The sequence below is a fragment of the Triturus cristatus genome, chromosome 1_2 (assembly GCF_964204655.1).
Source record: "Triturus cristatus chromosome 1_2, aTriCri1.1, whole genome shotgun sequence".
Lineage (NCBI taxonomy): Eukaryota > Metazoa > Chordata > Amphibia > Caudata > Salamandridae > Triturus > Triturus cristatus.
In genome coordinates, this window is record NC_140580.1 from 881,537,597 (window position 1) to 881,553,676 (window position 16,080).

Consider the following 16,080-nt stretch of genomic DNA (forward strand, 5'->3'; position numbering starts at 1 on the left):
ATTCACATACACTACTACTTATCCCCTCTCTCTTACTTTCTCTCACTCTGCCTTCCTCTTTCACTTACTCGCACTAACACTCACTCTTACTCGCTGTGAGAAGTTGGCCTGATATATGATGTCACTTATTCTAGTGTACACCTTGTATCAGTCCAAACAACCCTTATGGTGATTGGTTATAAAGTCAACCTTATAGACCAGCTATCCTAGTGGTAGCATGGACAAGAGCAGTCTTAGGCTAAACTCTGTATGGCATGTGAAGCCAGCTGTTATACCATTTGTAATCCCTTGAATACCAAATGAAAGGACACCACAACAGATATATATAAAAATAGAATGTATTTATTCTAGTCAAAATACCCTCAGCACTCTTTAGGAGATTCGAGGTAAGTACAACACAGTCTTATTTAAGCATACATTAAGTCACACAGGTAAGTAATACAGTTAGGCCCTGGGGCCACGCAAACCATATACTAAGTAAGTGGTATAAGAACCACTGTCACGAACACAGGATAGGCCTAGGGAATTGCTGGGGCTACACTATACTACCCAAGGTTAGGAAGTGGGAGGCCCACGGGATTCAGGTGCAGAGTGGAAACACTCACACGTAATGCGTAAAAGTCAATAGAAATAGTAGTTATTAGAAATTAAGAGTTTTAGGACACTTCTGGAATAGCTAGGAGTTCAAGACTTGGAAACTAGACCCTAGGATAGTCACTACCCTTGTGAGCACCGAAGTACTCAAGTTACCTAGCCCACGGGCTGCGGGTGCATAGGTGGGAACTTGCGTCGGGTTTCGTCGTTGACTCCTATGGATGCCTGAAGGAAAGTTGCTGACAGGCAGTCAGTGAAGAGTGTCCGGTGGATCCCAAGGATGGAATCAAGAAGGAAGGATACCTGCAAGCAGAAGGGACAGAGTCTAGGTCACCAGCCAGGAGCCGGGAAGGAACCAGGAAGGAACCAGGCGATGTCCTGCAGATGCAGGTGAAGAGGTGAAGCTTGTCGCAGCAGCCACGGGTACCAGGAGACGTCGAGGACGACCAGGAGGAGGCGAGCTGTCCCACAAAGGCTCTTGCTGTCGGCGGCGTCGATGTCGAGTTAGGACCCAACAAGCCTTGGCAAGCGGAACCCACGCAGAATGGAGGGCTTGCTTCTGGTGCAGACCAGGAAGGTCTGTGGTGCTTCTCTTTCACAGAGGAGCGAGTGCCAGCCTGGAGTAGCCGGACCAGCAAGGTGAAATCAAAGGTTCGTCGTCGCAGAGGTCACTAGCCAACGGGCCAGCAACCGGACAACACGTCGAGCAACTCAGGTGCAGAAGGGCCCCACGCAGAACACGTGAAGTGTGGGGAGCTGATCTTCTTTGCAGATGGTGCTCGGGATGGGGGCTTCTCAATTCCCCAAGCACAGCCTCGAGGAAGCCTCAGAAGTCGCGCTAGTCAGTTACTAGCCACTTTTCCCAAGTCGCCGGTCCCACGTCCCTTGTCGCCTCCACGGGTCTCAGCTTTGCTGTAGTGGTGGATCTGGTTCAGAGGTGCCTGGAAGTCTCGGCGCTGGTCAGTCTCTGCAGTCGTCCCTCGTAGGATCAGTCGCAAAGCAAGCAGCGGTCGCTGGATGGTGCCTGGTTGCCCAGGGTGGTCACTCCTTGGCCACAAGGGAGATTCTTCAGTCTTCTTCCTGAGGTCGAATGTCGAAGGTCCAGAGTTTCTGTTCAAGTTGCAGATTCAGGATAATCTAATCTGCAGGGCTCAGCTACCTTCTAATATACTAGGCTAGTGGGCTGGGCTACCTGCAATGTCCCTCCTATGGGTGGGACCAGGAAGGGGGGTGGCTACACCCCCTTTCCTTTGTCCAGTTTCGCGCCAGAGCTGGGGCTGGAGTGCCCCAGCACCGGTTTGAACTGGACTATGCATGGAGCACCTTGTGTGCCCCAGGCATGTCTCATTCCTTTCAGCCCTCCCTGCCCCAATACACTAAAGTCCGTCCCAAGCAGGAAACCTATTGTCCAGGCCTCCCTGGCTGGGAGGGCTCCCAGCTGCAGGAGGTCAGACTCGTGTCTGTGGCAGCAGCATCCATGTTGTGATGCTGAGGCTTTGGTGAGAGTTAAACAGCAAAGTAGGATTTTAACATGTCTCTCCCTCTAGAAGAGAGGAATAATATCCTCATCACCAGAAATGGTATGGGGGTATTATTCCAAAGTGTTAGACACCTTACACGACATGTTTTGATAAAGCCAAACCATAGTTACCATAACCGTTTAAGATTATAAGGCACTTTAAGAGTTTATGGTAGGCGATATCATAGAACAGCTATAAGGACATGGTTCCGAAAGCTGCAGACAGGCTCAGCTCATGCTAGAGCACCATCTCACATGTTACCAAGCACTCTGCCTCCAGGATTGTTAAGGCCTGCCATAGGAGTGGCTCACAGGTACACATGTGTCTATTTTACGGGTAGATATAGGTATACTATATCTAAGCAAGGGGTGATTACACAACCTTGCCCCAGCTGAGTGGTCAGCCAGTTGTGTCTGATTGGAAGGCCAGGCCAGGGGTGGGATAATACATGCTGCAGCCCCTGGGAGGCCTAGGGTACACCTATGCCCTGGGTACCTAGGGTACACTGTACAGGGTCCAATAAGGTGACCCTTACCAATTGGGTATGTACCTAGGGTACATGGAGTCCATTTTAAAGAGAGAGCAGACAGCCTGAGACCCTGAATGGCAGGATCTCAGGCCAACTAAGTCGAAAAACCAGCTACACACTAGGCAAAAAGTTGGGGGTAACCATAGTCAGATAGCCACCTTCCTACACTCGCTTACCCACTCTTCCTCACTTTCACTTATCTCTTCTCACCGAGTCTCTCACTCATTCACTTTCACCCTCTTTCTGTCTGTTTAGGTCTTTACTCCCCCCCCCTCTTTTACTCATTTTCTAATCTCCACCCGCCACACATTACATCTGTATTACTCTGCTACTCTGGGACTCTCCCTCGCTTTCTCTGTCTCTTTCCTGGTCTTTCTCCCTCTCCTTTCTGTCTTTAACTCTGCCCATATCTCTGTTTCTTTTTCTGCTCCATCTGTTTTAAACCTCTCTGCTCCTCTCTAATCCCACCCCCTTCTTCTCCTGGCGAATGAGTGGCACCTGGGTGCTTTGAGATGTAAAGTTAACTTTCCTGTGAATTGGCTAATCCAGTAGCACAGCGACACTGGATAGGCCATGAATTGCTTTCTCCTGTGTTGACACGGTCTTCCAACTGCTGCAAGAAGCCAGCATTTCTGGGTGTCCCCCGGGTCTGGCCAACGCTGCAGGCTTTTTGCTTTTAGAGTACCACATAACCAAAAGGTAGATGACCTTTGGCACTGGCTAGTTCCTCCTCTGCAGCACCCAATGTTCTTGTAGAATAATGTGAAAGTGTGCTAGAGGCGAGGGAGGCAGAGACCTCAGGAAAGCTTTGCCCCTAGAGGACCCTAGCCAGCCCAGGGATAGACATCTGGCTCGAGCCAAGCTCACAGGAGCTATGACGAAGTGATTTTTAATATTATTCAAAAGAAGAGATCTCATACTTGACAGTCTTTGTTACAAGCAGCCCAGATATGCCATATACTTGGGTGGAACTGTGCTCATACCAGCCCCTTCAGAAGGACAAACTATTGTGCATCCTACAACAAAACATGTTAAGGCTATGAATACAGACCGAGAAAGACACACACACCGCTCCCTCTCTGCTAATCAACGTGCATGCTTACTGACCTGGAGAGGACATAAGTAATGCAGTCCAAACTTTAGGTGTCCCCCTTCAAACACTAAGACCACTCACTCACCCTTCAGAGATGACGCATTCCACTACCCTAGTAATCTACTCATACACTCTGATGATTGTACATCTTCACAAGCCTAATCTAACTCCTGGCTGCAATGGAAACCCTATATCCACTTGGAAAGGAACTCCTGGGCTGCAGAAGGCCCTACAATTGTTGACAAATAGCAGCGACACAACACAGCGGCACTAGTCTTTAATTCTCCATCATGGAATCTTACTGATGTTCATAACCTTTACAATATCTCTCCTGCTCTAGTTGTGTGCTCTGTAACATTGGTTTTCCAATTTCAGAATGCATCCTTCTGACGAGGGGAAGAGATCTTAAGGGTATGTAAATGATGGAAATCCTGTACCGGAGAACTAGTAATATATGTAAGTAACATTATCTTCTCTGGTTTGTCTGCAGGGCTAGTACCGCGCTGCGCCTGAAGTTTGATGTGTGCAAAGAGCTCAAACACCACATGGAGCTGCTCCCCCGAACCGGATACATCCAGGCTCATTCCTCCTTCAACGTGCAGCTGAAGTTCCTTCCCAGGTGAGCTCACCCCAATAAAACAGCTAATTTTAAATGTTTCTAGTGTGACATTTATTCAACTGAATACATGTTGGTCAAATTTAGAAGTGTGGAAGACTGAGATTTAGACTTGTGAACCTCAGATTGCACATCTGAATTCTTCAGCTCATCCACTGAGCTACTTACTAGTCATTCTGGACCTCCCTGAGAGTCCCATCAGTCAGAGAGCACCTAGGTAATATGATAGAAGAACCAAGGGCCATATTACAGAAAGTGCCCCAGGGGCGCAATGGGCGTTTGCACCCGCTTTGCACACCCCCTGGGCATTTTGGTATTACAGAAGAGGCCGCAGACGCTTGTGCGGCCCCTTCTGTAATACCGGTAGCGCTAATGCACTTAAAGCACCAGCGCTATCTTTAGGGGCGTTCCCTCATTTTCATGGGGGTGTGTCCCATGCAAATGAGGGAATCCCTTTGCCTCTGCTCCTGCGCCCTATTCCAGACGCGGGTGCAGAGGCAAAGAAGCCCTCAGGAGGTGCATGGTCAGTGCACCCCCTGATGGCAGGGGTCCCATGGATCCCCTACAGACATCCCTTTGCAGGCGGATGCAGTCACTGACTGCACCCACCTACAAGGGGATCTCTAATCCCCTTCAAAAGTGCAGGAGGGTTGCCACCTGAACTGTGAAAACACGGAGCGGCTGGAAAGCAGCCGTTAGTTTTTCACTTGAATGCGCTGCTCTATTTATCATAATAGGGTGCATGTTCATTGTTTACGCCGGGTGCATCTTTTTAGGGCTCCACCCACTTCCACTGTTGGCTCCAGTGATATGTACCTTTTAATGTGGTCTACATAATTGTTATTGATGGAGCAACATTAAGGGCCAATAAATCAAAGACAAGAGAGGTTTTTGTGAAGTACACATAATGAACTCACATATTGGAAGGTGGTCGGTGACATAACGTATTTGCTTAGGATCACACAATTTGGACAAGCATGGATGTGGGATTAACCCCAGATTGTACACTTTCACACTGTGCAATTCACCCTTAATGACATCAAAGATTAACACTTGTCCTTAGTTCATGAAGCAAGAGATTAGTCCAGGGTCGACAGGCAGAATCCACTTTTTAGGTCTAGCCTAGCGTTGCAGTGCGCTTGCTCTGCTCGCTCTGTGAGACATATTGTGAGAGGAGATTTCAGAAGGGGACATGAAGCCCCGCCCAACATTTTCTTTGGGTCGCGTCAGCGTTTATGCTAAATGCTGGCTTCCCAATGAAAAGGATGCTTCTTGGTTACCGCCCTGTCTCCCTTTTGGACGGCCCATCCGGATTGGGTCGTGTGCTTCACGGCTGTCGTGAAGGAATTTCTTATCTCAAGGGGGCGTGTAAGTGTGAACACATCTGTTTCACTCAGCTGCGTGTTTATTTTTGCATCGCGCTTTCACTTAAAGTGAAAGCGCGATGCAAATATAAACAAGCGGCTGCCTTTCCGCAATGGCGAGCTCTTGTTTTCGTTATGTACTATAAATTTCTAGACTTTGATACATTCTGGCATTTGTCTGTATAGCGCACTGACACCTTGCGTGTAAGCTATGCGCTATATGAAGATATCATAAACAAAGGTGTCATTATATAAGCACTGAAAATCGTGAGTAAATTTGTTTATTTCATATTTAAATGTTTTTGTACGCAAAATGCGAGATGTATTCATTAACCTCTTTACAAAACTGAACGCTATGGAAAGGAGTTTCACGTTGCAGCTCGGTTTATATTCCATTTTCAGGAAGACTCATTGGCGTGCCTGCCACCCCCAGCTGGCACTCACACGGGACATAACCACAGCAACAACTTGGGGCTTCGGAGGATAATAATTGCAAAGGTGCTGCATTGCCCTGTAGGGAGATGTTGCATCCAGCAAACACATGTAGCGGGCCCCCGTGAAGAGTGCGGCCCAGGAGGGCCGAGAGGGAGGGGAGGGGGCGTGCCCAGGGAGGGCTGCCACCAGCTCCGCAGCTGAGGCCCGGGCCTGACAGCAGGATTGCTATCTGGCCTGTAATTGCATTGGCGCGTGGGCTCTGCAGGGCGCGTGCGAGCGCTCGAGACGCAGTGTCTGCAGCCTGCTAGCGTATGCAGGGTGGCGATAAGGGCAGCGCGGCGGCGGGGGCATGCCAGCCGCTGCGGGGCCACAAACATGTTCTACAACTGCGTGAAAAGTCGAACATGAGTACCGGTACCTGCAAGCTGTTCTGGGATTGGATGGACTCAGTCAAGTGGGGTTTGGTGTATTTAGAAGCGTTCTGCTAATGAGCATAAAAGTAAAGAGGGCGAGGCGCAACGGGTCTCCGACAAGTTCACAACACTTCTTTCATCTGTAGCTGAATTGGTAAACGATTGACTCTTGCTTAGTTTTGACTTTTAACCCACGTTTAAGGATGAGTGGCGTGTTTATAAAAACGTATATGGTAATCTGTCATCAGATAATATGCAAATTGTATATACTGATAATCCATGTCAGTAAAACTATTTTGGGTCGCGAAAATCAGTTAAAAGGTTTGCCAATCTGCCCTTGTGTTGTGTGCACAGTGTTTGTTTCTTTCTGTTACCCTGATGTATCGGAAGCTTTGCCATTAACCAGTGGATCAGATTTCACGTTCAAATGTAGCGTTTTTTTGTGAAGACAGGCACACCTGTTAGCATAGAGGCTTTGGTATATATTGCTCAATGATTTTATTATGAAACATACTCGTCCCATATCAGATACAGGGAGTTCATTCAGTACCATGTTGATTTGTTCTTTGCATTCTGGGACTCGTAGTTTTCTTATGCAACTACACGCAGAGAATAACATTGGCTTGGAAGAGTTACTCATGCTGGCATGGTAGTGCTTTGCTATCCGCTACATGCATTCTTCTGGCGAGTGGGAGATCTTGGCTGTATAGAAGTGGAATGTACAGATGTGCATTACCAGAAAGAGTGGCGTTTTGTCTTATTTGTTGTACAGCTGATAAACATGGTTAACACGAAAGTAGTGATGTCACAGTTGTGTATTTACAAGAGTTTAAACTATTGGCATTGTAAATGACAATGCCTTTTATTTATGTTTTAAAAAAGAAAAGAAAAAAAAAGCATTGTCATGTAAATGTGACACTTATTGCATTGCAAATGCTTTTTTTGTTTGTTGAAGCTTTACATGGTGCGAACTCTGACCGATGACAGACAGACACTTCACAAAAGACAGACTTCATTACACTTTGTTTTCCCACCCCCATCCAGATTTACCTGAATTCCTAGGGTGCTACTGACCCCAGGGATTTAAACCTGCTTCTCTGTGTCTTATGGTCAGCAGCTACAGTCACTAGGACTTCGGGCTGTCAGTGGCTCATCCACCGCAATCGCAAGCACACACACGACAAGAAGCAGCAAGGCCCCAGCGCCAACAATCGTCTGCGTCTTTGCCTATGATCACACAATTTGGTCTAGCCGGGATTAACCCCAGATTCTCCAGTTTTGTCCTGTGCAATTCAGCCATAATTATTAGATAAACATCCAGATTTGCCAGGAGGCCTTGGACTCACAGGGTGCTGAACCCAGGGAAATCGAACCTGGACTGGTTCCATGCATCTCTTGCACATACACGACTAGAAGCTGCTAGGACCCAGCACCACCAGTGGTTCTTTTCTTACGCTTACCTGTTCCGTGAGGGGTAATCAAGTTATGTTATGTTATGTTATAACGTTTTATTGAGCGCGAACAGCTGCCCCAGCAACGAGGCGTCCCGGCGCTGAACTATAACAATAACCTGAGAGGGGAGAAGGAAAGGACGGGCTGTAGGAGATTAAGATGGGGAGAATAGAAATGTTTTGATCACTTTGCGGAAGGCCAGCAGGTTAGTCATAGAGCTAATGTGAGGTGGCAGGGAGTTCCAGAGTCTTGCCCCCAAGACTCTGAAAGAGCGACCGCCCATTCTGCTTAGCCTTATACGTGGGGTAACCACCAAGTATTGACCCGAGGAGCGTAGGGCCCGCTGAGGGGTATAGGGCTCTAGGAGTGGACGCAGGAGGCCAGGACAGTCAGTTTTGAGAATTTTAAAAACAGTAGTGAAGGCTTTAAACTGAACTCGGGCTTCCATGCGCAGCCAGTGTAGTTTCTTGATGGTGTTTCTTGCAGAGCACCTACGAGGGAGGCCTACAACTGCCCTGGCAGCAGAGTTTTGTATACGTTGTAGCCGCGCCATCTCAGCTTTATTAAGGCCAAGAAAAAGGATATTGGCGTAGTCCAGTCGAGCCAGGATGGTGGATTGGACTATCATTTGGCGCGTATGGTGGTCAAAAAAGCCAAGGATCGGATGAAGGCTCCTCAACAGGCCCACACAGGTGGCAGCCAGATTCTTGGTGTGGGTCTGGAAATTAAGAGATGCGTCCACCCAGACACCAAGGCTTTTTACCACGGTTTTGGGGGGGGGGGGGATAGGGCCCAGTGCGGACGGCCACCATTGATCAGTCCAATAGTCAGGATTTTTACCCAGAAGCAACACCTCTGTTTTGCCAGCGTTCAACTGGAGGCAGTTGTGTGACATCCAGCGTGCAACTGTGTTGTAAATTAAGGCAGAATGTGATTAAGCATTTACTGAAAACATTAGTGTTTCCCTTTCATCGTGATTTCCCTATTATGTTGGCCGAAGTCCGGACTCCATTTTGTATTGACATGCTGCCATGTGTTCGCCACGAGGACAGTCCGACTTCTGTGTTAGTTGCTCTTGTAATCTGCCTAGCAACAGGTTATAAATAGCTCTCCCTTGTCCGTCTGGCGCATGCCCAGACTTGACCACATCTGTTATAATTAGCTTTGCTTGACCATGTGTTTTCGCGGGCCCAAGGAGTGTGTTAGCTCCGCCCATGTATTGATTCGGTATCGAGAATGACCCTAAATGGTAATGTTCCTCAACTCTGTGGTATCCACCCACTCATGAGCCCCTTCGCTGTGTATAAAAGGGGACTGTGTATGCAAGTTCTTTGTGCTACTCCTTGCAATACTGAAGAGTGTTGTGTGGATTGTAGGACCACCCTTAAGGGTTAATAAACGTTGTTTTTGTACTTTGCAGTTTCCGTGCCAACTTCCTTATAGATTTCGTTACAGAAGAGCGAACCCTTGTCTCTTGCGGGCCTAGCTGGGGCTTGTATTCATCAATTGGCGCCCGTCACGTGGGGCTCATCGGCGACTCGGATGCTCGAAGGACTGGTCGCGACGAAGGTGAGGAGTTTGGCCAGGGACGTGATCACTGCCAGTGGCGTCTTAGCCTTGGCATCCCGAGATTTTTCTTCCTTCCCTTCCGAGCTGACCATCTGGGTGGCGCCGGTCATCGACTGAGACCTCTTCTGTCGGTCCTGCCGTGAGAGCCGTTTGGGCGATTGTGGAGCTTGGCAGTTGGAACCTGGACTCTTGATTGGTAAGAACCGTTGTACGGTACTTGCTCCGAGTTTTGAAGCCTGGTCTGGCTATTTGAGTTTTGATTGATGGTGACTAGTCATATTTTGAATTTGTCTTTGTGAAAATATATGCGTTGCAACACATATAGGCAGGTAATGTGGAGAAATTTCTCCGGAGTTGTGTAAACTTTGATCGGCGCAACGATTAAGTGCCATTTTTCTTGATAATACTGCATATTTTGCATTATTCCTAGCATGCCTGCTTTTAGCGCACTTCGTAAGTGGTGCTGTTGTCTTGGGAACCGGTTGAACCTCGAGGAATCTGCTCCAGCTCCCCCAGAGGGGACTCCTAATAGGGATATGTACGTGAAGCATGGTCTTTCTTCCATAATGTACAGCACGTTATGGAGGAAATATACTAGGAAGGATCCTGAGTTGCGATGGCCTTTGTATGGATCGTTTGATATACGTAAGATTGAGTATGTGGAACAGTGTATGTGTAAGCGACGTGCTCGTCAGGATATGTTTGAGTGTGTGCGATTATGGGTGAAGGAAGTGCGTGAGCGAGAGAAACGTGAGAAAGCGCTGTTTGATAAGGAGCAGCGAAAGAATGATCATGTGCGAGCGCAGGAAGCGAAGCGTCGGGAGGATAAAGAGCAAACGGACAGACAAGAGAAAGAGCGTAGGCTACAAGTTTCGGGTCAATATGTTGTTCGTCAGCCGCTTTATCCTGTCCTTAATAATCCTGATGACGATTTTTATTTACTAGATCGCTCTCCGCCCCCTTATGTTGGCGCATCTGCTCCACGGACGCAAGATTCTGACCCGGCTTCGGGTAAGGTAGACACGCGGTCCATGTTGCCAGCCGAGCAAATGGCTGAGCTTCGGCAAATTTCCTTCCGTGCGTTGAAAGGCAAAGTATCCCAGGAGGAATTATTTCAAATTTGGGGGCCATGGCAGGAGAGAGATAAAGTGTATTTTTTGGGTCATTTCGCGGATGAAGTGATTAATGCTTTCCGAAAATATTCTCATGTTTTTGAGCCTGACGAAGTGTCTTCGGATGCCAGAGCAATACGTAACGGTGCTTTTTCTCCCTCTAAGGCTCCTGAGGCGGCTCGGCGGCTGTTCGCCTTGCGGGACGAGGTGCTGGCCCTTCGAGAGAAAGCACGCCAACGAGCGGAAACGGAGAAGCAGTCGGATTCGGTTGCAGCAGGGGGCCACCCATCCGCCTCCCAGTCAGATAAGGATGACATAGTGCATGTTAAACCAATGAGAGAGGCAGCGCCTTTGTACGTTCCTCCTAAAGGAGCGGGGACTAGCTCCGATATTAACTCCGTCGATGCTAAGGGATATTTCTTGTATAATTGGGTCTATACTCCATGGCATAGAGCCGATGTTATGGCGTTAAAGAATGCATTGCCTGACCCCCGCAAGAATCCAGCGGCCTTCTATGAAGAAGTCGAGGGTGCCTTGAATTCTTGCATTATGACCTTGGCGGATATAGACCTGTTCTTTGGCCTTATCCTACCGCCGGATACGTGGCGCTCTGTCCGGAAGGTAGATGATGCGGTTGCCTTCAAGGCCCGGTGGTCTGACCTTGAGGATGAGGATAGGGAACGGAAGCCCGCACAGAAACCACCCCAGAATATTTTAGATCTCCCTGCGGCTATTGTGGCTAAGTTGAAGACGATTATCCCCCCTAAAAAGATTGACTGGAATATGTTAGCAGCCTGTAAACAGAAAGTTGACGAGTCAGTCGCGGACTTCTTTACGCGTTTTGAGGAAACGTTCCATGATTTTAGTGGCCAGTCGCTTACTGACGACACGGGCCGCCACCTTTTCGCGGACAAATATGTGGCTAATCTGCTGCCGGCAGTTGCGGCCCGGTTAAAAGCGAGTGAGAGTTCTTGGTCCTCCGCGACACCGACGGCCCTTCTGACCATCGCCCAGTATTATGAGCGTCAGGAGCACGAGGCGAAGGGCCAGGAGGAGAAGAAATCGAAAGATCTTAAAACCAAAGTGATGTTAGCACAAGTATATGGCCCGCCCCGCCGGGGTAATAATAATAGGGGAAGGGGCGGATCTTATGGTCCCCCTTCGGGCCGATCTGATTTGAATAGGAACCAGTGTGCGTATTGCAAGCAGTTGGGCCATTGGGCCAGGGATTGCCCAGCGTTGCGTGCTTCGCGTCAGGGGCATGCTCCGGGTGGCCAGAGAGGTAGAGGGGGCTTCTCGAACTTTAGAGGGAATTCCAACGATAATGTCCGTTTCGATACTGCCGGACAGCACCGAGATAGCTCAAATGTTTTTGATCGCCAGCATCAGTATCATGTATCGGACATCGATCGCTCAGGATATCATGATTCTCAGCATGCATAGGAATGCGTAGGATGGGGGTCCGAATCAGTTGAGGTGCCGGTCGATCAGACGGGTCCTTATGTATCGGCTGAGGTTTTAGGTTCTACTGATCAGTTCCTAGTGGATACAGGAGCGACACGTAGTGCATTGTCTAGGTACTTGGTTCCGGGGGCTCCCCCATCCGGCTCAATAGTTACATCGGTAGGGTTTGACGGTACACTTTCCCGAAGCCCTCTTTCACAGCCCCTTGCATTTAAAGTTGATTGTTTTTCTGCGCCTTGTCCGTTTCTGCTTGCTCCGTACACACCGGATAACATTATGGGCCTTGATATGTTAAAGCATTTTAGGGCTACAATTCGCTGTTCCCCTGAGGGTGTGAGGGTGATATTAAATGACAACTACCCCCGATCTGGGCGGATGTGTACGATCTCAGAGGATGCGTTGTTGGCTACCCTCCCCCAAACTTTATGGGCAACATCGGACACAGATGTCGGACAAATGGTGATTCCTCCGGTCCACATTAGTGTCCAGGAGGGGGCGGTACTACCGCGCCTCCCACAGTATCGTATTTCCCAGGAGGGCGAGGAGGCTCTCATACAGATTGTGCAAGACCTGATCGCAGTGGGGGTAGTGGAAGAAGTTCCCTATAATATCTGTAACAGTCCGATTCTCCCTATTCTGAAAAAGGACACGGATGCAAAGGTTTATCGGTTCATAATTGATTTGAGGGAGGTAAACAAGATCGTGATACCTCAGTATCCGGTGGTTTCCGATATCACGACGTTGCTTACCTTGGTCCCGCCTACGGCGACCGTGTTCTCAGTGATTGATTTGAAAAATGCCTTCTTCTCTATTCCCATTCACCCTGATAGCCGATTTCTTTTTGGGTTCACATTAAACAATAGATCTTATCGTTTTTGTAGAATTCCCCAAGGCTATACAGAAAGCCCTAGTATTTATAGTCAGGCTTTGAAGCGACAGTTGGATTCCTTTGCCTTACTCGAGGGGGTCGCCCTCATTCAATATGTTGATGACATCTTGTTGGCGGCTGACACCCTGGAGTTGTGCGAGAAAAGCACGATAGCCTTACTTTCCTTTTTAGCGTCCCACAATCATAAGGTCTCTAGGAAGAAATTGCAATTCTGTAGACCAAAGGTGATTTATTTGGGTCACCTTTTGTCTAAGGAGGGGCGTGCACTCACACCAGATCGTATCCAAGTAATTTTGGACACACCAAGGCCATCCACGCAGAAGGATGTGCGTGCATTTTTGGGTCTTGTTTCTTTTTGTAGACAGTGGATATTGGGGTTTTCACACATAGCTAAGCCATTACTAGCGCTCTTGACAAAAGACACGCCCATCCCGATCCCCTGGTCAGATGAATGTGACGCTGCTTTTCAGCAATTAAGACAGGCCCTTTGTTCAGCACCAGTGTTAGGGACCCCTGATTATGCAAAACCCTTTTCGTTGTATGTGCATGAGAAAGATGGATGTGCATTATCAGTCTTAGTGCAGATGCACGGCGATAAGCAGCGCCCTTGTGCATACTTTTCGGCTGTACTTGATCCTGTCGCCCGAGCATTGCCGGGGTGTTTTCGCTCGGTTGCGGCGACAGCTGTGTCAATATGCCAAAGTGAGGGAATTGTATTGTCTCATAAACTGTTGGTGTTAGTTCCCCACGCCGTTGATGCCCTGCTTAATCAAACAAAGACGCAGCATTTGACCAGTGCCCGTTTAACGGGATATGAGTTGACGCTTTTAGCTCCTCACATTACGTTAAAAAGGTGCGTGACATTAAACCCGGCCACATTGTTGCCATACCCCGAGACCCAGCCTGAGGCACAGAAAGCGCATGATTGTATTCTTGTGACTGAGGAACAAACAAAGGGTCGTGTTGATCTCCAGGATACGCCCTTTTCAGATGTAGATGGAGAGTTGTGGGTGGATGGATCATGCCTGAAGCTACCAGATGGTACGACTTCAGCAGCGTATGCAATTACCACGTTACAGACGATAGTGGAGACAGCACGCATACCACAGAAATCAGCTCAAGCAGCGGAACTGATAGCGTTAACACGAGCGTGTGAGCTCAGTACAGGATTGTGTGTGAATGTTTACACAGACAGCCGCTATGCCTTCGGAGTAGCGCACGATTTCGGCCTACTCTGGAAGGAGAGAGGGTTTCTAACGTCACATGGGGTACAGATAATGCATGGGGAGTTAGTTCACAACCTTTTAACTGCATTGACATACCCAAAGAAAATCGCCATTGTTAAGTGTAGTGCCCATAGGAAAGTGGTTGATAAGGTTGGAGAAGGGAATGCGTTAGCGGATCGAGTAGCACGGGAGACTGCGATGCAGCCCGGCACTACTGCCATGTATGTAGTGAAGTCACAGGTGGAGAGATGGCATGATGCGAAGGAGCAAGTGCGAGAAATACAAAAGACCGCTTCTGACAAAGAGCGGGAACAATGGGTTAGCGAAGGAGAACTGGATGACGAGGGTTGCTGGAGAAATAAGCAGATGGATAGATGGAAATTACCCACGGCTTTTGTACAACCTATGGTTCAGATGGCACATGGGCTAGCACATGTTGGAGCTTCCGCAATTGTGAAATTGCTTACCCAAGTCTGGGAGCATCCAGAGATTGCTAGCACAGCAAAGAGGGTGGTGCAGACCTGTATGATTTGTCTGAAGTACAACCCAGGGAAAGGCACGCGAACTCCAGCAGGAGGATTTGCGACACCCACTGCACCCTTTGAGGTTCTGCAGATGGATTACATCCAGCTTGAGCGCTGTAACAATTTGAAGTATGTTCTAGTAGTGGTTTGCGCCTTCAGTAAGTGGGTTGAGGCGTACCCTGCGAAAGACAATACTGCAATGACTACAGCGAAGCTATTGCTGAAAGAGTTTTTCCCCCGATACGGCGTCTGTAGACTTCTGTGGAGTGATAATGGCCCTCACTTTGTAGCAGATGTTATAAAGTATGTCTTGAAGGGCCTAGGCATCACCCAGAAGTTCCACGCCGTGTTCCACCCTCAGTCTGCAGGACTAGTCGAGAAATATAATGGTACACTGAAGCTTAAGATCGCCAAAATTCAAGCTTCAACATCTTTGACTTGGCCGGACGCCTTGCCACTGGCGTTATTGTCAATTAGGTCGGTGCCACACTCTCGAACCGGCCTTACACCCTATGAGATTGTATTTGGACGCCCAATGAATATTTGGGGTCCACCAAGGCCTAAGGCTGTGTATGATGTACCTTGTGTGATGATGGGTGATTATCTGGCACAGTTAACGGATAACTTGGTTTCTATTCATCAACAGGTCCGAGAGGCGCTCCCTGATCGGTCTACCGGTGAAGGACATGGTCTCCGCCCTGGGGATCATGTCATGCTGAAGGTCTTCGACAGAACGAACAGTTTGGAGCCGAGATGGGTCGGACCTGAGCAAGTCCTTCTGGCAACGAGGACGGCAGTGCGAGTCTCGAACAGGAAGAATTGGATCCATTCCTTGCACTGTCGAAAGGTACCGCCCGGATTGGTGGAGTCTGCCGTGCTGACCGATCAACGAGACATCTTAGCAGCAGAGACAGGCCGTGCTGCAGAGCCAAACGACACTGAGGAGCTTTTTCCGGACCATACGACTTCTGGAGGAAGGCGATATCATCTGCGACCAAGGAAGTGAGGTTTCCAGTACCGGGACATACTGTCAGAACGGCCCTTGGGTTAGTGAAACGGAGAGCCGATGAGGCAAGGGGGGGGGATCAGCCCTGCATTAGTGTAGCGACACCCGTCTTGGCCCGCTGGTGAAGAAATCAACCGCTGCCCAAGGGGAAGAGTTCTGACAGACTTTTAGTTTCAGGAAGATATCAGGGTATTATTTCCTTTGACATGGAGAAGAAGAAAATTCTTTGTGCGTTGGGGTTCATGCTAACAGTAGCTATTGTTGGTATAACCAC

The 16,080-nt window shown here is 48.7% G+C and overlaps 1 protein-coding gene across 2 annotated transcripts in view; it reads left to right on the forward strand.

Annotated features, from left to right (window-relative positions):
- The window catches only part of CFAP74 (cilia and flagella associated protein 74), a 927,349-nt gene that overhangs the window by 462,354 nt on the left and 448,915 nt on the right, over positions 1 to 16,080 (forward strand). For both annotated transcript variants that reach the window (XM_085609345.1, XM_085609347.1), the window contains exon 23: positions 4,227 to 4,355. In XM_085609345.1, the coding sequence (XP_085465471.1) occupies positions 4,227 to 4,355 (129 nt within the window). The remainder of the gene's footprint in view (positions 1 to 4,226; positions 4,356 to 16,080) is intronic.